This window comes from Bombina bombina, chromosome 2 (assembly GCF_027579735.1).
Source record: "Bombina bombina isolate aBomBom1 chromosome 2, aBomBom1.pri, whole genome shotgun sequence".
Taxonomy (NCBI): domain Eukaryota; kingdom Metazoa; phylum Chordata; class Amphibia; order Anura; family Bombinatoridae; genus Bombina; species Bombina bombina.
In genome coordinates this window covers 1,274,117,271-1,274,144,685 of record NC_069500.1, presented here as the reverse complement: position 1 = coordinate 1,274,144,685, position 27,415 = coordinate 1,274,117,271, and the positions used below count along the sequence as shown (strand labels likewise).

Here is a 27,415-nt window from a genome sequence, read left to right as displayed (position 1 = left end):
TTGCAAACCAATAGAAAAGAACATTAAGCAAACTAGTAGAAAAGAACATTAAGCCCATTTAAGTCCTTCTAGAGACCAATGGTTCGGCTGAGATGTGTGTACACAGTATGCTATGCTACAATACTGAGATTAAAATCAAAGGCAATGGCAAATCAGTAGTCAAAATTAAATTTAGTATAAATTGTTGAAAAGCATACATAGAAAACTTCAGGAGCAGCAATTCACTACAGGGGGTAGCTGCTGATTGGTGGCTGCACATATCTGCCTCTTGTCATTGGCTAACCTAATGTGTTCATTTAGCTCTCAGTAGTGCATTGTTGCTTCTTCAACAAAGGATACAAAGAGAATGAAGCAAATTTGATAATAGAAGTAAAATAGAATGTTGTTTAAAATCGAATGCTCTATTTGAATATTGGAAGAAAAACATTGTGTTTCATGTCCTTTTAAGTGCAGAGCAGTGCCATGCGCTGAAGATTCTATACTTTCTGCAAGGTCTCACCTAGAGCTGTTCTGTATGTACTCAAAATGTAATTACACAAAACAAAAAGATAATGGCGCACATCCATTTACAAATAAACAACATTTATGCTTACCTGATAAATTTCTTTCTTTCTTGACACAAAGAGTCCACGGATCATCTAATTACTAATGGGAATATCACTCCTGCCCAGCAGGAGGCGGCAAAGAGCACCACAGAATAAGCTGTTAAATATCACCTCCCTTCCCTCCCATCCCAGTCATTTGACCGAAGTAAAGGAGAGAAAGGAAGCAAAAAGGTGCAGAGTTGTCTGAAGTTTATAACTCATCGTGTCAAGAAAGAAATACATTTATCAGGTAAGCATAAATTTTGTTTTCTTTCTAATGACACGATGAGTCCACTGATCATCTAATTACTATTGGGAATCAATACCCAAGCTAGAGTACACAGATGATAAGGGAGGGACAAGACAAGGAACCTAAACGGAAGGCACCACTGCTTGAAGAACCTTTCTCCCAAAAGCAGCCTCAGCCGAGGCAAAAGTGTCAAATTTATAGAATTTTGAAAAAGTGAGAACCAACTGAGAGGACCAAGTTGCAGCCTTGCAAATCTGTTCTACCGAAGCTTCATTTTTGAATGCCCATGAGGAGCCCCTTGAAGAACCTTAAGAACTAAATTAAGACTCCAGGGAGGAGTAACATGATCTCTTGCTGTAAGATCCTGACCAAGGCCTGACAAAAAGATTGCACTTCTGGTACGTCCGCCAGACGTTTATGTAACAAAATAGACAAGGCAGATATTTGACCCTTTAGGGAACTTGCCTATAATCCCTTCTCCAAACCTTCTTGGAGAAAGTACAGAATTCTAGGAATCCTAAATCTACTGCAAGAGTAGCCATTGGAATCACACCAATATAGATATTTATGCCATATCTTGTGGTAAATCTTTCTAGTCACAGGTTTACAAGCCTGAATCATGGTCTCAATGACAGGTTCCAAAAATCCCAGCTTGGATAAGATTAAACGTTCAATCTCCAAGCAGTCAACTTCAGAGAAACTAGATTTGGATGAAGGAAGATCCATTGAAGTAGACGGTCCTTCCTCAACGGAAGTCTCCAAGGTGGAAGAGATGACATGTCCACCAGGTCTGCATACCAAATCTTGCTAGGCCAAGCCAGTGCAATGAGGATCACTGACGCCCTCTTTTGCTTGATTCGAGCAATGACCCAAGGAAGAAGAGCGAACAGAGGAAATAGGTATGCAAGACTGAAATTCCAAGGTACTGCCAGGGCATCTATCAGTACCGCCTGAGGGTCTCTTGACCTCGATCCGTACCTCGGAAGCTTGGCATTCTGCCGAAATGCCATGAGATCCAATTCCGGCTGACCCCATTTGAGAATCAGGCTGGAAAACACTTCCGGATGGAGTTCCCATTCCCCCGGGTGAAAGGTCTGTCTGCTCAGGAAGTCCGCCTCCCAGTTGTCCACCCCTGGCATGTGGATCACCGACAGACAGCAATTGTGGGTCTCCACCCACCAAATTATCTTGGCTACCTCTGTCATGGCTAAGGAACTTCGCGTTCCTCCCTGATGATTGATGTAAGCCACTGAAGTTATGTTGTCCGACTGGAACCTGATGAACCGGGCCAAGGCTAACTGGGGCCAGGCCAGAAGAGCATTGAAGATTGCTCTCAGCTCCAGAATGTTTACGGGCAGAACAGACTCCGACTGAGTCCAAGTTCCCTGAGCCTTTAGAGAGCCCCAGACTGCTCCCCATCCTAGAAGGCTGGCGTCTGTTGTCACAATCACCCAGGAGGGTCTGCGAAAGCAGGTTCCCTGGGAGAGATGATCCTGAGACAACCACCAAAGAAGAGAATCCCTTGTCTCCTGCTCCAGTTGTATTCGTGGAGACAAATCCGCATATTCTCCGTTCCATTGACTGAGCATGTTTAACTGCAGAGGTCTGAGGTGGAAACGAGTGAACGGGATGATGTCCATTGCCGCCACCATCAGCCCGATTACCTCCATGCACTGAGCCACTGATGGCAGAGGAGCGGACTGAAGCGCTAGGCAAGTATCGAAAATCTTTGATTTCCTGACTTCTGTCAGAAAAATTTTCATTGATAGGGAATCTATTATGGTTCCCAAGAAAGTTACCCTTGTATTTGGAACTAAGGAGCTCTTTTCCAAATTTACCTTCCACCCGTGAGATTGCAGGAAAGATAACATTTCAGTGTGGAAAGGATGGCACCTGGACCAGGATGTCGTCCAGATAGAGCGCCACTGCAATGCCCTGTAATCGGAGCACCGCCAACAGGGATCCCAGAACCTTTGAGAAAATTCTGGGAGCTGTGGCAAGGCCGAAAGGAAGAGCCACGAATTGGAAGTGTTTGTCTAGAAATGCAAACCTTAGAAACTTGTGATGATCCCTGTGAATGGGAACATGCAGGTACGTGTCCTTTAAATCCACTGTTGTCATAAATTGACCCTCTTGGACCAAAGGAAGAATGGAACGAATAGTTTCCATCTTGAAGGACAGTACTCTGAGGAATTTGTTTAGACTCTTGAGATCTAAAATTGGTCTGATTGGAATAAAACCCCAGACCCCGTTCCTGCATCGGAACAGGAACTATCACTCCCAGGTCGGAGAGGTCCCGTACACAGTGTAAGAATGCCTCTCTTTTTGTCTGGTCTACAGATAACCTTGAAAGCAGAAACCTACCTCTGGGAGGGAAATTCTTGAACTCTAGTTTGTATCCCTGGGACACTATGTCCACTGCCCAGGGATCCTGAACATCTTGAACCCAAGCCTGAGCAAAGAAGGAAAGCCTTCCCCCCACAAGATCCGGTCCTGGATCGGGGGCAGGCCCTTCATGCTGTCTTTGATTCAATAGCAGGCTTTTTAGATTGCTTTCCTTTGTTCCAAGACTGATTAGGTCTCCAGGAAGGTTTGGACTGTTCTTGCTTGGAAGAAGAAGCGGAAGAATTTCCCTTGAAATTTCGAAAGGAACAAAAATTACTCTGACGTCCCTTTTGTTTTTTTCTCTTATCCTGAGGGAGAAGATGACCCTTTCCTCCCGTAATATCAGAGATAATTTCCGTCAAACCCGGTCCAAACAAGATCTTTCCCTTGTAATGAATTGCTAAAAGTTTAGACTTAGATGACACATCCGCAGACCAAGGTTTTAACCATAAAGCTCTGTGGGCTAGTACAGCAAAACCTGAAATCTTTGCTCCCAGTTTGATAACCTGTAGGGAAGCATCAGTAATAAAGGAATTAGCACACTTAAGGGTCCTTATTCTATCCTGGATCTCATCAAGGGGAGTGTCTGTCCTAATGGCATCAGACAACGCATCAAACCAAGATGCCGCCACACTAGTGACGGTAGCAATGCACACAGCAGGTTGCCATTGTAAACCCTTATGTACATACATCTTCTTGAGTAACCCCTCTAATTTTTTGTCCATAAAATCTTTAAAGGCACAACTATCCTCTATGGGGATAGTGGTTCTCTTGGCCAGAGTGGAAATAGCTCCTTCCAACTTGGGTACTGTTTGCCAAGCCTCCTTGATAGAGTCCGCTATGGGAAACATCTTTTTAAATATAGGAGAAGGAGAAAAATGGATACCCGGTCTATCCCATTCCTTAGCAATTATCTCAGTAGCTCTATCTGGTACAGGTAAAAACTCCACGAGGAAGGTACATCAAAATATTTGTTTAGATTACTGGATTTTTTAAGATTAACTACGACCATGGTGTCGCTGTCGTCCAATGTAGCTAAAACATCCTTGAGTAACAGACGGAAGTGTTCTAGCTTAAACCTGAAAGATACAACTTCAGTATCAGCAGGAGGAATTACACTGTCAGAATCTGAGATTTCACCCTCAGATGCTATCGAAGTATCCTCCTCCTCAGGCTTATGAGAGGGGGCATTCAAAATAGCAACGACTGCGTCAGTAACCTCGATTGCTGAATGTTTATTCTTCCTTTTGCACTTTTGTTGCAACATGGGAAAAGCAGATAACGCATCAGAGACTGCAGAAGACATGAGGGAAGCAATGTCTTGCAAGTAATTCCAGGAGAAGTAAGAGAGGAAGCACAGGGCACTGCATGTGTGGGCTGTAAAATTTGGGACGCTTGAGGAGAAAGCTGCGGCATATATTGAACATTGTCAGACTCCTGAACAGCATCCGCTTTAGAAAATGTTGGCTCAGAAAAAAGTCTATCCCTATAATTCAAAGTTCTGAAAGGGATTGGTGGTTCCACATTGGCATCAAAACATAAAAAACAATTGACATCTTGCAGGGCCTCTTGGTCCATTCTGACTCACAATGGATCAAACAAATCAAGTAAAACGTCTAAGGCCTAGATTATGAGTTTTGCGTTAGAGGCTGTGCGGTGCTAACGAGCAGTTTTGTCTCACCCTCACTTCCCTACAGCGCTGGTATTACGAGTTTTCAGAAACCCGTCGTTAAAAGACAAGAAGTGAGCGTTGAGCAAAATTTTGCTCATTACCGCACTCCAATACCAGTGCTGCTTAAGTCAGCGGTGAGCTGGTCGTACGTGCTTGTGCACGATTTCCCCATAGGAATCAACGGGGAGAGCCGGCTGAGAAAAAGTCTAACACCTGCAAAAAAGCAGTGTAAAACTCCTTAACGCAGCCCCATTGATTCCTAAGGGCAAATAAAAGTTATGTCTACACCTAACCCCCTAACATGAACCCCGAGTCTAAACACCCCTAATCTTACACTTATTAGCCCTAATCTGCTACCCCCGACACCTACATTATAATTATTAACCCCTAATCTGCTGCTCTGGACACCGCCGCCACCTACATTATATGTATTAACCCCTAATCTGCTGCCCCCAACATCGCTGACACCTACAAAATATTTATTAACCCATAATCTGCCACCCCCAATGTCGCCACAACCTACCTACATTTATTAACCCCTAATCTGCCGCCCCCAACGTCGCCGACACTATATTAAAGTTAATAACCTCTAAACCTAAGTCTAACCCTAACACCCCCTAACTTAAATATAACAACAATAAATCTAAATAAAAACTACTATCATTAACTAAATTATTCCTATTTAAAACTAAATACTTACCTGTAAAATAAACCCTAAGATAGCTAGTACAATATAACCAATAGTTACATTGTAGCTATATTAGGGTTTATTTTTATTTTACAGGCAAGTTTGTATTTATTTTAACTAGTTAGAATAGTTATTAAATAGTTATTAACTATTTAATAACTACCTAGCTAAAATAAATACAAAAGTACCTGTAAAATAAAACCTAACCTAAGTTACAATAACACCTAACACTACACTATAATTAAATAAATTAACTAAATTAAATACAATTACCTAAATTAAATTAAAATTAGCTAAAGTACAAAACCCCCCCACTAAATTACAGAAAATAATAAACAAATTACAGACATTTAGACTAAACTAAACTACCAATAGCCCTAAAAAGGGCCTTTTGCGGGGCATTGCCCCAAAGTAATCAGCTCTTTTACCTGTAAAAAAAAATACAAACAACCCCCCCAACAGTAAAACCCACCACCCACACAACCAACCCCCCAAATAAAATACTAGCTAAAAAAAAACTAAGCTCCCCATTGCCCTGAAAAGGGCATTTGGATGGGCATTACCCTTAAAAGGGCAGTTAGCTCTATTGCAGCCCAAAGTCCCTAACCTAAAACTAAAACCCACCCAATACTCCCTTAAAAAAACTTAACACTAACCCCCTGAAGATCGACTTACCGGGAGAAGTCCTCTTCATCCAACGACTAAAGCTGAATGAAGGTACCTTTAAGTGACGTCATCCAAGATGGCGTCCCTTAAAATTCCGATTGGCTGATAGAATTCTATCAGCCAATCGGAATAAAGGTAGAAAAAATCCTATTGGCTGATGCAATCAGCCAATGGGATTGAAGTTCAACCCTATTGGCTGATCCAATCAGCCAATAGGATTGAGCTTGCATTCTATTGGCTGTTCCAATAAGTATTTAGTTTTAAATAGGAATAATTTAGTTAATGATAGTAATTTTTATTTAGATTTATTGTAATTATATTTAAGTTAGGCAGATTAGGGTAAATAAATGTAGGTAGGTTGCGGCGACATTGGGGGCGGCAGATTAGGGGTTAATAAATAGTATGTAGGTGTCGGCGATGTTGGGGGCAGCAGATTAGGGGTTAATACATATAATATAGGTGGCGGCGGTGTCCGGAGCGGCAGATTAGGAGGTTAATTTTTTTATTATAGTGTATGCGATGTGGGAGGGCCTCGGTTTAGGGGTTAATAGGTAGTTTATGGGTGTTTGTGTACTTTTTAGCACTTAAGTTATGAGTTTTATGTTACGGCATTGTACCATAAAACTCATAACAACTGACTTTCAAATGCGTTAGGACTCTTGACAGGGTAGGGTGTACCGCTCACTTTTTGGCCTCCCAGGACAGACTTGCAATATCAGCGTTAGGACCTCTTAATGCTGCTTTTTTACCCTAACGCACAACTCGTAATCTAGCCGTAAATCTTTTATTAAAATTTAAGCAGAAAAAATGTTACGGTCACTTTAATTTTTAAACCATAACTTTTTTTACTATTTTTATTTTTCTATGCAAAAAAAGAAGCTAAAAGTAAATCAAAACACCTCTACACCTCAGCTTATTTGCTGAGGTGCCTACCTGCCCTGCTGACACCGTAACTTTGATAATCCCCTTAGCAGAAGATCCGGAACTCGGCAGTAGATGTATTGACCTGCTCTCCGGTTCTAGAAACGCAAGTCCTTAGACAAACATGCGTAATCTAGCTGAGACTTTCCCCCCGGTTCCAGGAAGAAAAATAAAAGTGGCGCGTAACACCAATTGCCGCCTCTCAAAGCTCCGCCCATCGTGGGCGTGTCAAAAAGGAAATCTCCCGGTCAGCATCTTTGTTTTAAAATTAAACCGCCCAGAGCAGTGAAAACCACCAAGAAAACTGAGCCCAATTTCTCTCCACCCCGTGCCTGCATAATAAGCTGTCAACATAAGGCCCCTCTATCTATAGAAGAGTTTATGTGTCCCATTCTTAATAAATAAAGTGCCTTAATTTTCTCTGAGTCTTCTTATTTCCCCAGAATATTAAGTTAGCACTTACCTCATAAATCTGCCCGACAGCAAGGCAGCTCACCAGGTTTGAGAGGTCCTCTCCCTCACATTGGACCTGTGGAAAAGAAATAAAAACTGAGTAATATTACTCAGGCTTTAGGAGTTAGGGCAGCATAAACTATATGGGAGGCGCAGTGAGAATTATGTCCCACAGTTCCCATTGCTCTAAAGCCACCACTGCTCTACTGAAGAGACTGATATGGACTACGGCTACACCCTAGGACAAAGCAGCACAATCTTGTACTACTTAAAAAAACATAATTTATGCTTACCTGATAAATTTATTTCTCTTGTAGTGTATTCAGTCCACGGATCATCCATTACTTGTGGGATATTCTCCTTCCCAAAAAGGAAGTTGCAAGAGGATCACCCACAGCAGAGCTGCTATATAGCTCCTCCCCTCACTGCCATATCCAGTCATTCGACCGAAACAAGCCGAGAAGGAGAAACCATAGGTTGCAGTGGTGACTGTAGTTTAATTAAAATTTAGACCTGCCTGAAAAGGACAGGGCGGGCCGTGTACTGGATACACTACAAGAGAAATAAATTTATCAGGTAAGCATAAATTATGTTTTCTCTTGTTAAGTGTATCCAGTCCACGGATCATCCATTACTTGTGGGATACCAATACCAAAGCTAAAGTACACGGATGATGGGAGGGACAAGGCAGGAACTTAAACGGAAGGAACCACTGCCTGTAGAACCTTTCTACCAAAAACAGCCTCCGAAGAAGCAAAAGTATCAAATTTGCAAAATTTGGAAAAAGTATGAAGGGAAGACCAAGTTGCAGCCTTGCAAATCTGTTCAACAGAGGCGTTGCAGCCTTGCAAATCTGTTCAACAGAGGCCTCATTTTTAAAGGCCCAGGTGGAAGCCACAGCTCTAGTAGAATGAGCTGTAATCCTTTCAGGAGGCTGCTGTCCAGCAGTCTCATAGCCAAAAAGAAAGAAAGGTTGCCGAGGCCTTCTGACCTCTCCTCTGTCCAGAGTAAACAACAAACAGGTTAGATGTTTGGCGAAAATATTTAGTAGCCTGTAAGTTAAACTTCAAGGCACGGACTACGTCTAGATTATGCAAAAGACGTTCCTTCTTTGAAGGAGGATTAGGACATAATGATGGAACAACAATCTCTTGATTGATATTCTTGTTAGAAACCACCTTAGGTAAAAACCCAGGTTTTGTACGCAGAACAACTTTATCTGAATGAAAGATCAGATAAGGAGAATCACAATGTAAGGCAGATAACTCCGAGACTCTTCGAGCCGAGGAAATAGCCATCAGAAAAAGAACTTTCCATGAAAGAAGTTTGATATCAATAGAATGAAGGGGTTCAAACGGAACCCCTTGAAGAACTTTAAGAACCAAGTTTAAGCTCCATGGAAGAGCAACAGGTTTTAACACAGGCTTAATTCTAACTAAAGCCTGACAAAATGCCTGAACGTCTGGAACTTCTGCCAGACGCTTGTGTAAAAGAATAGACAGAGCAGAAATCTGTCCCTTTAAAGAACTAGCTGATAATCCTTTGTCCAAACCCTCTTGGAGGAAGGACAATATCCTAGGAATCCTAACCCTACTCCATGAGTAATTCTTGGATTCACCCCAATGAAGATATTTACGCCATATCTGGTGGTAAATTTTCCTGGTGACAGGCTTTCGTGCCTGTATTAAGGTATCAATTACTGACTCAGAGAAGCCACGCTTTGATAGGATCAAGCGTTCAATCTCCATGCAGTCAGTCTCAGAGAAAGTAGATTCGGATGACTGAAAGGACCTTGTATTAGAAGGTCTTGTCTCAGAGGCAAAGTCCATGGTGGAAAGGATGACATGTCCACTAGGTCTGCATACCAGGTCCTGCGTGGCCACGCAGGCGCTATCAATATCACCGATGCTCTTTCCTGTTTGATTTTGGCAATCAGACGAGGGAGCAGAGGAAACGGTGTAAACACATAAGCCAGGTTGAAGAACCAAGGCGCTGCTAGAGCATCTATCAGTGCCGCTTCTGGGTCCCTGGACCTGGATCCGTAACAAGGAAGCTTGGCGTTCTGGCAAGACACCATGAGATCCAATTCTGGTTTGCCCCAACGGAGAACCAATTGAGCAAACACCTCCGGATGGAGTTCCCATTCCCCCGGATGAAAAGTCTGACGACTTAGAAAATCCGCCTCCCAGTTCTCTACACCTGGGATATGGATCGCTGACAGGTGGCAAGAGTGAGTCTCTGCCCAGCGAATTATCTTGGAGACTTCTGACATCGCTAGAGAACTCCTGGTTCCCCCTTGATGGTTGATGTAAGCCACAGTCGTGATGTTGTCCAACTGAAATCTGATGAACCTCAGTGTTGCTAGCTGAGGCCAAGCCAGAAGAGCATTGAATATTGCTCTTAACTCCAGAATATTTATTGGGAGGAGTTTCTCCTCCTGAGTCCATGAACCCTGAGCCTTCAGGGAGTTCCAGACTGCACCCCAACCTAGAAGGCTGGCATCTGTTGTTACAATTGTCCAATCTGGTCTGCGAAAGGTCATACCCTTGGACAGATGGGCCCGAGATAACCACCAGAGAAGAGAATCTCTGGTTTCCTGATCCAGATTTAGTAGAGGGGACAAATCTGTGTAATCCCCATTCCACTGACTGAGCATGCATAATTGCAGCGGTCTGAGATGCAGGCGCGCGAATGGCACTATGTCCATCGCCGCTACCATTAAGTCGATTACTTCCATGCACTGAGCCACCGTGGGGCGCGGAATGGAGTGAAGAACATGGCAAGCATTTAGAAGTTTTGATAACCTGGACTCCGTCAGGTAAATTTTCATTTCTACAGAATCTATTAGAGTCCCTAGGAAGGAAACCCTCGTGAGAGGAGATAGAGAACTCTTTTCTTCATTCACTTTCCACCCATGCGACCTCAGGAATGCCAGAACTATCTCTGTATGAGATTTGGCAATTTGAAAGCTTGACGCCTGTATCAGGATATCGTCCAGGTAAGGAGCCACCGCTATTCCTCGCGGTCTTAGGACCGCCAGAAGTGAGCCCAGAACCTTTGTAAAAATTCTTGGGGCTGTAGCCAACCCGAATGGAAGAGCTACAAATTGGTAATGCCTGTCTAGAAAGGCAAACCTCAGGAACTAATGATGATTCTTGTGAATCGGAATGTGAAGGTAGGCATCCTTTAAGTCCACGGTGGTCATGTACTGACCCTCTTGGATCATGAGTAAAATGGTTCGAATAGTTTCCATCTTGAATGACGGAACTCTGAGGAATTTGTTTAGGATCTTTAAATCCAAAATTGGTCAGAAGGTTCCCTCTTTTTTGGGAACCACAAACAGATTTGAATAAAACCCCTGTCCTTGTTCCGTCCGCGGAACTGGATGGATCTCTCCCATTACAAGGAGATCTTGTACGCAGCTTAGGAATGCCTCTTTATCTGGTTTGCAGATAATCTTGAAAGGTGAAATCTCCCTTGTGGAGGAGAAGATTTGAAGTCCAGAAGATATCCCTGAGATATGATCTCCAACACCCAGGGATCCTGAACATCTCTTGCCCACGCCTGGGCAAAGAGAGAGAGTCTGCCCCCTACTAGATCCGTTGTCGGATAGGGGGCCGCTGCTTCATGCTGTCTTAGAGGCAGCATCAGGCTTTCTGGCCTGCTTGCCCTTGTTCCAGGACTGGTTAGGTTTCCAGGCCTGCTTGGATTGAGCAAAAGTTCTCTCTTGTTTTGAAGCAGCGGAAGTTGATGCTGCACCTGCCTTGAAATTTCGAAAGGCACGAAAATTAGACTGTTTGGCCTTTGATTTGGCCCTGTCCTGAGGAAGGGTATGACCCTTACCTCCAGTAATGTCAGCAATAATTTCTTTCAAACCAGGCCCGAATAAGGTCTGCCCCTTGAAAGGAATGTTGAGTAATTTAGACTTTGAAGTCACATCAGCTGACCAGGATTTGAGCCATAGCGCCCTACGCGCCTGGATGGCGAATCCGGAATTCTTAGCCGTTAGTTTAGTCAAATGAACAATGGCATCAGAAACAAATGAGTTAGCTAGCTTAAGAGTTCTAAGCTTGTCAACAATTTCAGTCAATGGAGCTGTATGGATGGCCTCTTCCAGGGCCTCAAACCAGAATGCCGTCGCAGCAGTGACAGGCGCAATGCATGCAAGGGGCTGTAAAATAAAACCTTGTTGAATAAACATTTTCTTAAGGTAACCCTCTAATTTTTTATCCATTGGATCTGAAAAAGCACAACTGTCCTCAACCGGGATAGTGGTACGCTTTGCTAAAGTAGAAACTGCTCCCTCCACCTTAGGGACAGTCTGCCATAAGTCCCGTGTAGTGGCATCTATTGGAAACATTTTTCTAAATACACGTGGTGGGGAAAAGGGCACACCGGGCCTATCCCACTCCTTACTAATAATTTCTGTAAGCCTTTTAGGTATTGGAAAAACATCAGTACTCACCGGCACTGCATAGTATTTATCCAGCCTACACAATTTCTCTGGCACTGCAATTGTGTCACAGTCATTCAGAGCAGCTAATACCTCCCCAAGCAATACACAGAGGTTCTCAAGCTTAAATTTAAAATTAGAAATCTCTGAATCAGGTCTCCCCGATTCAGAGACGTCACCCACAGACTGAAGCTCTCCGTCCTCAGGTTCTGCATATTGTGACTCAGTATCAGACATGGCTCTTACAGCATCTACGCGCTCTGTATCTCGTCTAACCCCAGAGCTATCGCGCTTGCCTCTCAATTCAGGCAATCTGGATAATACCTCTGACAGGGTATTATTCATGATTGCAGCCATGTCCTGCAAAGTAATCGCTATGGACGTCCCTGATGTACTTGGCGCCATATTAGCGTGCGTCCCTTGAGCGGGAGGCGAAAGGTCCGACACGTGGGGAGAGTTAGTCGGCATAACTTCCCCCTCGACAGACCCCTCTGGTGACAATTCTTTTATAGATAAAGACTGATCTTTACTGTTTAAGGTGAAATCAATACATTTAGTACACATTCTCCTATGGGGCTCCACCATGGCTTTTAAACATAATGAACAAGTATCCTCTGTTTCAGACATGTTTGTACAGACTAGGCAATGAGACTAGCAAGCTTGGAAAACACTTTAAAGCAAGTTAACAAGCAATATAAAAAAACGTTACTGTGCCTTTAAGAGAAACAAATTTTGACAAAATTTGAAATAACAGTGAAAAAAGGCAGTTACACTAACAAAATTTTTACAGTGTATGTAACAAGTCAGCAGAGCATTGCACCCACTTGCAAATGGATAATTAACCCCTTAATAACAAAAACAGAATAATAAATGACAAAAACGTTTTTTAAACACAGTCACAACAACTGCCACAGTCTACTGTGATTGTTACCCTCCACAAACACGACTTTGAAGCCTTTTGAGCCCTTCAGAGATGTCCTGTATCATGCAGAGGGAAGCTGAATGTCTCTGTCAGTATTTTTATCTGCACAGAAAAGAACTAAAATAGCCCTTCCCACTCATATTGCAACAGTGGAAAGTCTGTTACTAGGCAAAAAAATCAAGCCAGCCATGTGGTAAAAACTAGGCCCCAATAAGTTTTGGCACCAAACATATAATAAACGATTAACATGCCTGAAAACGTTTTATATTAACACTTTATAGAGTATGTATCTCTGTTAATAAGCCTGATACCAGTCGCTATCACTGCATTTAAGGCTTAACTACATTAATCCGGTATCAGCAGCATTTTCTAGCATAATTCCATCCCTAGAAAATATTAACTGCACATACCTTATGCAGGGAAAACCTGCACGCCATTCCTCTCTGAAGTACCTCACTCCGCAGAAATTGTGAGAACAGCAAGTGGATCTTAGTTACTTCTGCTAAGATCATAGAAAATGCAGGCAGATTCTTCTTCTAAATACTGCCCGAGATAAACAGTACACTCCGGGTACCATTTAAAAATAACAAACTTTTGATTGAAGTTAAAAAACTAACTATAATACACCACTCTCCTCTTACTAAGTCCATCTTTGTTGAGAGTTGCAAGAGAATGACTGGATATGGCAGTGAGGGGAGGAGCTATATAGCAGCTCTGCTGTGGGTGGATCTCTTGCAAACTTCCTGTTGGGAAGGAGATATATTCCCACAAGTAAGTGATATCGTGGACTGGATACACTTATCAGAGAATAATAAACCTCTTGACTGATAGATTCTTTTACTAACACCTAACTTACCACTTACTTGCTCTAACGTTGCGCAAAGAGAATGACGTGGGGTGGAGGGAAGGAAGGTGATATTGAACAGCCTTATGCTGTGGTGCTCTTGCCACCTCCTGCTGGCCAGGAGTGATAGTCCCATTAGTAATTAGATGATCCGTGGACTCATTGTGTCATTAGAAAGAAATGGGTTAATTACCCATAATGAGAGAAATAAAAAAACACAAGAAAAAACACAAAAACTTTGCAGTATGCGGTGCATTTATTATAAACTGGCCCTTTACTGTAATCTAAATCTGAACATTGTAGTTTTTCACTCCCTACACACCAACTTGAAGTGCATTGGTAAATCATCACCCTGACCCACCTAAATGCTGCACAATACTGTATGTGCGCAGGACCTCATCTATATCCATCCCTAACTGGCCACAACCTAAACAAATAAGATTAACAACATTCAAGACGTGTTTTCTGGACTTCAGGACAGATCAAAATTACCCGCTTTAAATGTTTAAAATAAGCATTTTGTACATAGATTTTTTGTGGGAATTATTTTATGATGCAATTAATGTCTGTTTAAGCTGGGATGAATTATGGACAATGCAGAGAAGCAAGTTTTTTATAAACCCTCTTTGGGTGTCCATGGGCACCTGGAAGCTATAATTGATCGTGGTCACAGTGCATCTCCCGCCCCCCAGGAAAAACAAAAAACTGTATTCTCCAGCAGCTCTAAAACACAAGGGTTTTATAGCATGTGCATTGAGATCCTTTGTTGTCTAGATTTGCACAGATCCTAGTGTGTTGCACTTTTACAAGAGATAAAGCTAAATGCCATAAGTGGCCACACCTTTTTTCCGCATTCTGATCCTAGATCCGGGATGCACACACCTAATGGTTTATAGTCTGGACAAGGACGACACCACTGTTACAAAATCAAAATGAAAAAAAAGGACAGTAAACACCTTGAGATTTTTATACAAAATGTTTAGATATGCATAATGACACAAATGTTTAATTTATTTTCATTATTCATTTTCTCTTCTTTTCATGTTATTAGCTCTACAAATTAAAATCCACCCTGCTGACCTCCTCCAACTAAGCAAATAGTGGGGGGCAGTTTGGCAATTTCAGTAAAAAGGATGTTAATTTGGTGTTTAAAAAGCATTTAGACTTGGCTGATACAACACAAATGTCTTGTAATTACAAGGCGTTTACTGTCCCTTTATACCCTGTTACAAACATTTCTGTAGCCCCTGTCATGGTTTTGGAAACACTAGTCTGCATGTAAGGAGTAAAATTAAAGGTACATTAATTCATGATTTTTTAAATTAAAAATGCTCTAAAACATACCTTTATTTTAGGTCTCCTTTCTACTAACATAACCCCCTCCGGGCCACCCTCCACAAACCTAACTTTTTTTCACGAGGTGGATGTGTTTCTACCTCTTCTCTAATAGAACAGCCAATAGGATTTTAGCAGCTCTAATCCTATTGGCTGATTGGAACCTTTCAGCCAATAGCAATGCAAGGGACGCCTATCTTGATGATGTCACTTGCATTCAAGTTCCGTTTACGGCGGGCGACCGTTGAAGAGGAGCTCCGCGCCGGATGTCCTTCAGGATGGACCCGCTCCGCACCGGATGGATCGTATGTTATGTCATTCAACTTTTGCTGGTCTGTAGCTTTGGATGAAACTAGGTTGAATCAAGCTCGCCACAATTATGCTGCGGGAATTCCAGCGTATTTGCAGTTGACGGCTTGATAAATATCCCCCTTAGTGTTTAATGTCCCTTTAAAGATAAAATACAGTATATTTTGCAATGGTATACAAAAAATGAGTGGAAATAAAATATTAAAAACCTTTTCCGATAAACAAAATTTGGATCCCAAAGATGGGTAACTTTACTCTTTCATTTTATGAAGAGTAAAGTTACCACTAGGTCAAATGTGGGGAGAAACGGGATTTTTTTGCACCCCCTCCCTCTCAAATTAGTGGGAAAACTTACATTTATGTTTTAGTTTTCGCTAATCTGAAAAGGGAAAATTCCTACATTCAGATGTATCTAAAAACACTGTGCCCCCCCCCCCAATATACTGCATATAAGTGAGACTAGAAATATTACTACACTAGCGCCACACCCAGGAGCTCTTTATTTAACATTAAGACATTTTCAGAGTAGAGCAGAGTTTCTATATTCCATCAAGTAAGAGCTGAAACCAGGAATTTCCCTGCTTTTTAAATTTATTTATTTTTGCTTTTGAGTAAGATCAGAAACTCAGGCATTAATGTACATGTTTTGTCTTTTTAATTAGGTTTTTAATAGGACAAAAATGCCTTTAACACTTGTCTGCATGCTATGTAAATTATAGATAGGAATTACAGACACACAATGTTGCACTATGCATAACACAAATAGATAAGGGAGATCGTAATAAGCTAATGGGCTTCACAAATCCCAGCGGAGAGGGAATGGGTCATTTTATAGCACAGCACTCATAGAAGGGGAGCAATTAGTTTATGAAGAGGGACGCTGGGAAGTCATTTACATGGTAACTCCCTCCACACAGGGACTTATCTGCAGTGACTTTTTTATCACCAAAATGAGCTTTAGACTAACTTTTAATGCATTAATGCTACACAAAGAGGTTTCCTTTTTTAACTATTACATTTCACAGAATGACCTATGCTGTTTATCTATATTGTTTTTATCTGAAAATATATTCAATATTAGAATGAAGTTGTGCACAATATAAAACACAAGTGAAAATATTTATCAGTCATTTATTTTAATCCTTAAAATGGTTTTCTAATGTGTAAAACTGTATAAGGAGACGGCCCAGGAGCACCCAAGGAATGTGTTACTTTCCTACAAAAAAAAAAACGTATAAAGATTAACGTTTTTTTATTTCTTTTTTACAAGCTTTTAAGGGGCCAATCAGTTATGTGCACTGCATGGGAAATGCCACTAAAAATATAACATTCAAGGACACTGCTCTGTCTTTACACAGCTAAGCAGACAGTGTGTACAGAGAGCTATCAAGCAGTGAAAGTTATGCTTGCGGACACAAAAAAGGGTCCTTTACATTAAGCTCTTTGAATTAAAACTTCTTTAAAATGGCATTGGGCGATCGATTGAGGTTAGACTGCTCATTGGCAGGACTTTGATGTAGATCTTGGACGGGGTGAATTAATGACTTGCTATGTTTAATCAGTTATCAAGCTGATAAACCCATAATTGTGACTTCACCTTCAAGTGACCGAAAATGGAGATACAGAAGGCTGCCCTTGGTTCTGCCCATCAATAAGACACATTGGGTATCAGCCTTTTTAATCAGAGGAATAAAATAGCCTTTCCATCAATCAATTTGATTTCTGGCTCGTGAAAAAAATAACTTTTGCAGTGGCCCCTCCAATATATAAACATCCAGGGTTTTTTTTTTCTTGCACAAACAGATGGAGATTCAATTTAATGTAGAAGAGATTAATTGTGGCTCTGAGCTTGGTGTGCTTTTTTGGGGTTGAACAGGTCTTCTTTCGGAGCTACATCTGTGGGGAACTTAATAGCACCCCAAGATAAAATAGACAGTAAGGTCTTATGTCAAAGAAACGAGATGAAAAAGAATGATTTTTTATGTACTATATTTAACTCAATTTGAGACAAAGGACGGGCCAAATAAAGTGAAGCGCACTGAATGCCTGCATGCCTACACTGTAGCTTAATTCTGTGGCAAAAGCCACAAAATAAATCAATGTCAAGCTGACTGCGCCATACGGGAGAAGGCTAAATTTAATAATGATCTTTTTATACATCAGTTTATTCTCAGTAACATATCTATTTACAAAACATGCAGCACCATAAGAAGTCTGCCTCCCTCTGCTTTAACTTTGTTTTGCTTAAAAAGGACACTAAACCAACATTTAATTTAAAGGAACAAGAAACCCAAAATGTTTTTATTAAAAACAAGTAGCAAATTTACTAGTAGCATATTTAATTTGTTTCTCTTAGAATCCTTTGTTGAAAAACAGGTAGGTAGGCAGGCTCAGGAATATTCAAGTTTTTTGAGGACTATATGGCAGAATTATTGTAAGAATGCTTTTACCAATATTAGAAATTGTGAAAACTGCTGCCATCTAGTGCTAAAAAGCATTATTGCAAAACTAAAGCCGTATAGTTCTCCAGACACATGTACAATGCCTGTAATGCACTTTCATTGTTTATTTGTCTGTTTTTACTGTAATCTTGTTGTTAAAATTGCACTTTTACCCCATTTCTCGAAGAATGAAGTGTATCCAGCAGAAATCAGAATTCTAGCCATGTAACATTCTACACAATGATTGTTTGATCTGGACAGGAGCTCATTTATATATATCCCAAAAATTGCTACAGCAAAGCAGATAAGATAAAAAAAAGTGGTAAATCATTGAACTGCAAAACAGGGCAGATATTTTTGAGTGTTTTTTAATTGCTTTAGAAAAAAAAAATTCAGATCTTTTACAATGCAGAGCTCAAGGGGAAGCAGTTTATGGCATAATAAGCTGTACCTTAGTTTTTGCACTTCTAGAGGTTAGCAATAAAAATTAATATAAAGACTGCAATTATTTCCCCCCAAGCTACATTACCTGTCCTGTGCACGCTGCATGGCAGGAGGTAAAGTGGGAGAGGTTTTACTTTTCTCTATTATATATATAAAAAAAAAATGTTCACATTAAATTATGTTGCAGATTATCAGTAATTCCCAAAGTGGTTTATTATTAATTAATACATTGCATTTTATATGTGACTTATGTCAATATGTATTACTATTGAAATACTTAGAGTTAACAAAATTTATTTATATATATATATATATATATATATACAGAATTTATGTTTACCTGATAAATTACTTTCTCCAACGGTGTGTCCGGTCCACCGGCGTCATCCTTACTTGTGGGATATTCTCTTCCCCAACAGGAAATGGCAAAGAGCCCAGCAAAGCTGGTCACATGATCCCTCCTAGGCTCCGCCTTCCCCAGTCATTCGACCGACGTAAAGGAGGAAAATTTGCATAGGTGAAACCATATGATACCGTGGTGACTGTAGTTAAAGAAAATAAATTATCAGACCTGATTAAAAATCAGGGCGGGCCGTGGACCGGACACACCGTTGGAGAAAGTAATTTATCAGGGTAAACATAAATTCTGTTTTCTCCAACATAGGTGTGTCCGGTCCACGGCGTCATCCTTACTTGTGGGAAACCAATACCAAAGCTTTAGGACACGGATGAAGGGAGCAAATCAGGTCACCTAGATGGAAGGCACCACGGCTTGCAAAACCTTTCCCCCAAAAATAGCCTCAGAAGAAGCAAAAGTATCAAACTTGTAAAATTTAGTAAAAGTGTGCAGTGAAGACCCAAGTCGCTGCCTTACATATCTGATCAACAGAAGGCCTCGTTCTTAAAGGCCCATGTGGAAGCCACAGCCCCTAGTGGAATGAGCTGTGATTCTGTCAGGAGGCTGCCGTCCGGCAGTCTCGTAAGCCAATCTGATGATGCTTTTAATCCAAAAAGAGAGAGAGGTAGAAGTTGCTTTTTGACCTCTCCTTTTACCAGAATAAACAACAAACAAGGAAGATGTTTGTCTAAAATCCTTTGTAGCATCTAAATAGAATTTTAGAGCGACGAACAACATCCAAATTGTGCAACAGACGTTCCTTCTTTGAAACTGGATTCGGACACAAAGAAGGGTACGACTATCTCCTGGTTAATGTTTTTGTTAGAAACAACTTTCGGAAGAAAACCAGGTTTAGTACGTAAAACCACCTTATCTGCATGGAACACCATATAAGGGAGGAGAACACTGCAGAGCAGATAATTCTGAAAACTCTTCTAGCAGAAGAAATTGCAACCAAAAACAAAACTTTCCAAGATAATACTTAATATCAACGGAATGTAAGGGTTCAAACGGAACCCCCTGAAGAACTGAAAGAACTAAAATGAGACTCCAAGGAGGAGTCAAAGGTTTGTAAACAGGCTTGATTCTAACCAGAGCCTGACCAAAAGGCTAGAACATCTGGCACAGCTGCCAGCTTTTTGTGAAGTAACACAGACAAGGCAGAAATCTGTCCCTTCAAGGAACTTGCAGATAATCCTTTCTCCAAACCTTCTTGAAGAAAGGATAGAATCTTAGGAATTTTTACCTTGTCCAAGGGAATCCTTTAGATTCACACCAACAGATATATTTTTTCATATTTTGTGGTAAATTTTTCCAGTTACAGGCTTTCTGGCCTGGAACAAGAGTATCAATGACAGAATCTGAGAATCCTCGCTTTGATAAGATCAAGCGTTCAATCTCCAAGCAGTCAGTTGGAGTGAGACCAGATTCGGGATGTTCGAACGGACCTTGAACAAGAAGGTCTCGTCTCAAAGGTAGCTTCCATGGTGGAGCCGATGACATATTCACCCAGGTCTGCATACCAAGTCCTGCGTGGCCACGCAGGAGCTATCAAGATCACCGATGCCCTCTCCTGCTTGATCCTGGCTACCAGCCTGGGGATGAGAGGAAACGGCGGGAATACATAAGCTAGTTTGAAGGTCCAAGGTGCTACTAGTGCATCTACTAGAGTCGCCTTGGGATCCCTGGATCTGGACCCGTAGCAAGGAACTTTGAAGTTCTGACGAGAGGCCATCAGATCCATGTCTGGAATGCCCCACAGTTGAGTAATTTGGGCAAAGATTTCCGGATGAGTTCCCACTCCCCCGGATGAAATGTCTGACGACTCAGAAAATCCGCTTCCCAATTTTCCACTCCTGGGATGTGGATTGCAGACAAGTGGCAGGAGTGAGTCTCCGCCCATCGAATGATTTTGGTCACTTCTTCCATCGCCAGGGAACTCCTTGTTCCCCCCCTGATGGTTGATGTACGCAACAGTTGTCATGTTGTCTGATTGAAAACCGTATGAACTTGGCCTTTGCTAGCTGAGGCCAAGCCTTGAGAGCATTGAATATCGCTCTCAGTTCCAGAATATTTATCGGTAGAAGAGATTCTTCCCGAGACCAAAGACCCTGAGCTTTCAGGGGTCCCCCAGACCGCGCCCCAGCCCACCAGACTGGCGTCGGTCGTGACAATTACCCACTCTGGTCTGCGGAAGCTCATCCCCTGTGACAGGTTGTCCAGGGACAGCCACCAACGGAGTGAATCTCTGGTCCTCTGATTTACTTGTATCGTCGGAGACAAGTCTGTATAGTCCCCATTCCACTGACTGAGCATGCACAGTTGTAATGGTCTTAGATGAATGCGCGCAAAAGGAACTATGTCCATTGCCGCTACCATCAAACCTATTACTTCCATGCACTGCACTATGGAAGGAAGAGGAACAGAATGAAGTATTTGACAAGAGTTCAGAAGTTTTGTTTTTCTGGCCTCTGTCAGAAAAATCCTCATTTCTAAGGAGTCTATTATTGTTCCCAAGAAGGGAACCCTTGTTGACGGAGATAGAGAACTCTTTTCTACGTTCACTTTTCCATCCGTGAGATCTGAGAAAGGCCAGGACAATGTCCGTGTGAGCCTTTGCTTGAGGAAGGGACGACGCTTGAATCAGAATGTCGTCCAAGTAAGGTACTACTGCAATGCCCCCTTGGTCTTAGCACCGCTAGAAGGGACCCTAGTACCTTTGTGAAAATCCTTGGAGCAGTGGCTAATCCGAACGGAAGTGCCACAAACTGGTAATGCTTGTCCAGGAATGCGAACCTTAGGAACCGATGATGTTCCTTGTGGATAGGAATATGTAGATACGCATCCTTTAAATCCACCGTGGTCATGAATTGACCTTCCTGGATGGAAGGAAGAATTGTTCGAATGGTTTCCATTTTGAACGATGGAACCTTGAGAAACTTGTTTAGGATCTTGAGATCTAAGATTGGTCTGAACGTTCCCTCTTTTTTGGGAACTACGAACAGATTGGAGTAGAACCCCATCCCTTGTTCTCCTAATGGAACAGGATGAATCACTCCCATTTTTAACAGGTCTTCTACACAATGTAAGAATGCCTGTTTTTTTATGTGGTCTGAAGACAATAGAGACCTGTGGAACCTCCCCCTTGGGGGAAGCCCCTTGAATTCCAGAAGATAACCTTGGGAGACTATTTCTAGCGCCCAAGGATCCAGAACATCTCTTGCCCAAGCCTGAGCGAAGAGAGAGAGTCTGCCCCCCCACCAGATCCGGTCCCGGATCGGGGGCCAACATCTCATGCTGTCTTGGTAGCAGTGGCAGGTTTCTTGGCCTGCTTTCCTTTGTTCCAGCCTTGCATTGGTCTCCAGGCTGGTTTGGCTTGAGAAGTATTACCCTCCTGCTTAGAGGACGTAGCACTTGGGGCTGGTCCGTTTCTGCGAAAGGGACGAAAATTAGGTTTATTTTTGGCCTTGAAAGACCTATCCTGAGGAAGGGCGTGGCCCTTGCCCCCAGTGATATCAGAGATAATCTCTTTCAAGTCAGGGCCCTAACAGCGTTTTCCCCTTGAAAGGAATGTTAAGCAATTTGTTCTTGGAAGACGCATCCGCTGACCAAGATTTTAACCCAAAGCGCTCTGCGCGCCACAATAGCAAACCCAGAATTTTTTGCCGCTAACCTAGCCAATTGCAAAGTGGCGTCTAGGGTGAAAGAATTAGCCAATTTGAGAGCAAGAATTCTGTCCATAATCTCCTCATAAGAAGAAGAATTATTATTGATCGCCTTTTCTAGCTCATCGAACCAGAAACACGCGGCTGTAGTGACAGGGACAATGCATGAAATTGGTTGTAGAAGGTAACCTTGCTGAACAAACATCTTTTTAAGCAAAACCTTCTAATTTTTTATCCATAGGATCTTTGAAAGCACAACTATCTTCTATGGGTATAGTGGTGCGTTTGTTTAGAGTAGAAACCGCCCCCTCGACCTTGGGGACTGTCTGCCATAAGTCCTTTCTGGGGTCGACCATAGGAAACAATTTTTTAAATATGGGGGGAGGGACGAAAGGTATACCGGGCCTTTCCCATTCTTTATTTACAATGTCCGCCACCCGCTTGGGTATAGGAAAAGCTTCGGGGGGCCCCGGGACCCTCTAGGAACTTGTCCATTTTACATAGTTTCTCTGGAATGACCAAATTCTCACAATCATCCAGAGTGGATAACACCTCCTTAAGCAGAGCGCGGAGATGTTCCAACTTAAATTTAAATGAAATCACATCAGGTTCAGCTTGTTGAGAAATTTTCCCTGAATCTGAAATTTCTCCCTCAGACAAAACCTCCCTGGCCCCCCTCAGACTGGTGTAGGGGCCCTTCAGAACCAATATCATCAGCGTCCTCATGCTCTTCAGTATTTTCTAAAACAGAGCAGTCGCGCTTTCGCTGATAAGTGGGCATTTTGGCTAAAATGTTTTTGATAGAATTATCCATTACAGCCGTTAATTGTTGCATAGTAAGGAGTATTGGCGGCGCTAGATGTACTAGGGGCCTCCTGTGTGGGCAAGACTGGTGTAGACGAAGGAGGGGATGATGCGTGACCATGCTTACTCCCCTCACTTGAGGAATCATCTTGGGCATCATTGTCTCTAAATTTTGTGTCACATAAATCACATCTATTTAAATGAGAAGGAACCTTGGCTTCCCCACATTCAGAACACAGTCTATCTGGTAGTTCAGACATGTTAAACAGGCATAAACTTGATAACAAAGTACAAAAAACGTTTTAAAATAAAACCGTTACTGTCACTTTAAATTTTAAACTGAACACACTTTATTACTGCAATTGCGAAAAAGTATGAAGGAATTGTTCAAAATTCACCAAAATTTCACCACAGTGTCTTAAAGCCTTAAAAGTATTGCACACCAAATTTGGAAGCTTTAACCCTTAAAATAACGGAACCGGAGCCGTTTTTATATTTAACCCCTTTACAGTCCCTGGTATCTGCTTTGCTGAGACCCAACCAAGCCCAAAGGGGAATATGATACCAAATGACGCCTTCAGAAAGTCTTTTCTATGTATCAGAGCTCCTCACACATGCATCTGCATGTCATGCTTCTCAAAACAAGTGCGCAATACAGGCGCGAAAATGAGACTCTGCCTATGATTAGGGAAAGCCCCTAGAGAATAAGGTGTCCAATACAGTGCCTGCCGGTTATTTTACAAAATTCCCAAGATTAAAATAATTCCTCAAGGCTATGGAGTATAAAATATGTTTATATATAAATCGATTTAGCCCAGAAAATGTCTACAGTCTAAAAAGCCCTTGTGAAGCCCTTTTTTTCTGTCTGTAATAAAAATGGCTTACCGGATCCCATAGGGAAAATGACAGCTTCCAGCATTACATCGTCTTGTTAGAATGTGTCATACCTCAAGCAGCAAAAGTCTGCTCACTGTTCCCCCAACTGAAGTTAATTCCTCTCAACAGTCCTGTGTGGAAACAGCCATCGATTTTTAGTAACGGTTGCTAAATCATTTTCCTCTTACAAACAGAAATCTTCATCTCTTTTCTGTTTCAGAGTAAATAGTACATACCAGCACTATTTTAAAATAACAAACTCTTGATTGAATAATAAAAACTACAGTTAAACACTAAAAAAAACTCTAAGCCATCTCCGTGGAGATGTTGCCTGTACAACGGCAAAGAGAATGACTGGGGAAGGCGGAGCCTAGGAGGGATCATGTGACCAGCTTTGCTGGGCTCTTTTGCCATTTCCTGTTGGGGAAGAGAATATCCCACAAGTAAGGATGACGCCGTGGACCGGACACACCTAAGTTGGAGATATATATATATATATATATATATATATATATATATATATAAACACACACACATTTATATATATATTATATATATATATATATATATATATAAACACACACACATTTATATATATATTATATATATATATATATATATATATATATATATATAAACACACCACAACACACATTATATATGTATATATATATATATATATATATATATATATATACATACACACACACACACACACATATACTGCTCCAGAGAACACGTTTCATAACTCCAAGAGAACACGCTTCCCTTGCTCCAGAGAACACGCTTCCCTTGCTCCAGAGAAACACGCTTCCCTTGCTCCAGAGAACCACGCTTCCCCTGGCTCCAGAGAACACGCTTCCGCCTGCTCCAGAGAACACGCTTCCCCTGCCTCCAGAGAACACGCTTCCCCTGCTCCAGAGAACACGCTTCCCCCTGCTCCAGAGAACACGCTTCCCCCTGCTCCAGAGAACACGCTTCCCTTGCTCCAGAGAACACGCTTCCACTGCTCCAGAGAACACGCTTCCACTGCTCCAGAGAACACGCTTCCACTGCTCCAGAGAACACGTTTCCCCCTGCTCCAGAGAACACGTTTCCCCCCTGCTCCAGAGAACACGTTTCCCCTGCTCCAGAGAAACACGTTTCCCCCTGCTCTCAGAGAATACGTCTCCACTGCTCTCCCAGAGAACATTTTCCACTGCTCCAGAGTCCCCTGGTGCTTTACACCACTGCAGCTGATGCTTGGCATTGTGCATTGTGTCTTTGGCTGATGAGATGTACATGGAAACACATTTCATGAAGCTCCTGAACTATAGTTCTTGAGCTGATGTTGCTTCCAGAAGCAGTTTTCAACTCCATAATCAGTGATGCAACAGATAGGTAATTTTTATTCACTAAACATTACAGCACTCGCTGGCCCTGCTCTGTTAAAGGACCACTCAATGTAGTAGAATTGCATAGTGAACAAGGACATAATAAAAAAAACAATGATTTAACACCTACTCTGAATTTCAAATAAGCAGTAGATTATTTTTTTTTTGGACAATTTATTTTTTCTCTCCCATTTTTCAGCCCCTTTGTATCATGTGACAGACAGCAGCCAATCACAGACTAGTATACGTATACCTTGTGCACATGCTCAGTAGGATCTTGTTTCTCATATTGTCCAGCGAGGGTGTATCTAACCTACACCTATTACTGCACCCAGGCAGATGCCTGCGACTTTTGGTGACATTGCTAAGGAAATATAGGACTTGAATACAACCAGTATGCTTCATGCAGACTTCCTTTCTAACTCAGCTTCTATTAACCGTGTCTATTAAATGTTGTAGCCTATTTCATACGCCTGCAACAACAGATGCAAGTGATTAAACCTAGCAAAATATATACAGGCCCTCAACACCTCTATAATCACCCTCTATTACAGGTGCTTACCTTCCTTTCTTTCAAGAGATTCTTATACCCACTTGCACCAAGAGACAGCAGTGTTATGAGGACATCCAGAGATGGAGAGGCAGATGCTCTCCCTGGGTACATTTTGCTTATTTCTTGGATGAATGCATCGTTAAAACCAGCGATAACAGCGCCACCTACTGGAACCATAAAATTCTTATCAAGGCTTTGTACAAATGCATCAATTCTGCCTAATCTGGCACCCTAGAGAAAAAGATAAGAATAATTAAAAAATGCATACGATATGTTTAAACTAAATAAATCAAGTAGAATACATATCACAGCATTTTTCCATTTGCACGTACAGACTGCTGGTTAATTGTATGTATATCATGTGGTTTGTGTATTCAAATTGTCTGTTTGTACTGCAACAGAGTATTTTTTATTTTATTTTAATAGCATTTATAACGGTCCTGCAAATCACTTCAGCCTCGCTAGTGAGCATGAAGCAAGCACAGTTTTTATAGCAGAAGCTATTCATTTCACAGCGATAGGGAAGCAAAATAAATAAATGCATATTGCAATGTTATTTCATTTCCATTAATTATGTTGATTTATGGGTAATTCAGTTTTGAGTTTAATGCCTTTTAAAGGTAGTGTGTGAAGAAACACTACTTTGTTAGTGTGTTCATTTTAATGGACAATAAAGATAAAACCGATTTACATCATTCCCCGTTTTGTGATGATTTTATTGGAGCACATGATTAAGAGCTTCTTTAAAATCAGTAGTACATTTTTTGTCTACACCTTTAAATCTATAAAATTTACTTGGCAACGTTTCACCTTAATGTTATAAAAAGATACCAAGTTACTTTTCCATAAACAAGTTCACCAACATAAACACACACTAAAACCTAGATGTACCTAGTTAGAACTCTATTTAAAGTGGTTTATATTTAGGTACTAAAAGTCTACTTCATGAATCAAACACCCTTTCTGTAAATAAGGTATTTTCTTAATGGAATCAGCAGTGATAGTTACACAGCTAACTACCAGCAGCACTCTGTGCGGTAATTCTACTGTGCATTTAACCCAAAGTAGTTGTAGGGTCGATAATCTTAAAACTACATGCTCTAACAAATTAGATCATATTTTTTTTTTTTTTTACTTTTATGGCCCTTTAAATTCATTAACATATTTGAAGGATTTAGTCATATCTCAAGAAAACTTGTCAAAACAGAATGCCTCATAGTATAATTGTTACAATATCAGACATTAATTTATTAAAATGTCTTAAAACATTACACCTATGCTTAGGCCTGTTTGCCACTGTTTTTTAAAAAAAATAACATTACTATGGTGTAGGCTTAGAACTTTGTATTGATAACATATTACAACCTTTAGATTGAGACT

At 41.4% G+C, this 27,415-nt stretch overlaps 1 protein-coding gene across 1 annotated transcript in view; it reads right to left on the bottom strand.

Annotated features, from left to right (window-relative positions):
• Nucleotides 1-27,415, bottom strand: part of SEPSECS (Sep (O-phosphoserine) tRNA:Sec (selenocysteine) tRNA synthase) — a 139,956-nt gene that overhangs the window by 85,076 nt on the left and 27,465 nt on the right. The window contains 1 exon segment of the mRNA XM_053704085.1: nt 26,045-26,266. Within this exon segment, the coding sequence (XP_053560060.1) occupies nt 26,045-26,266 (222 nt within the window).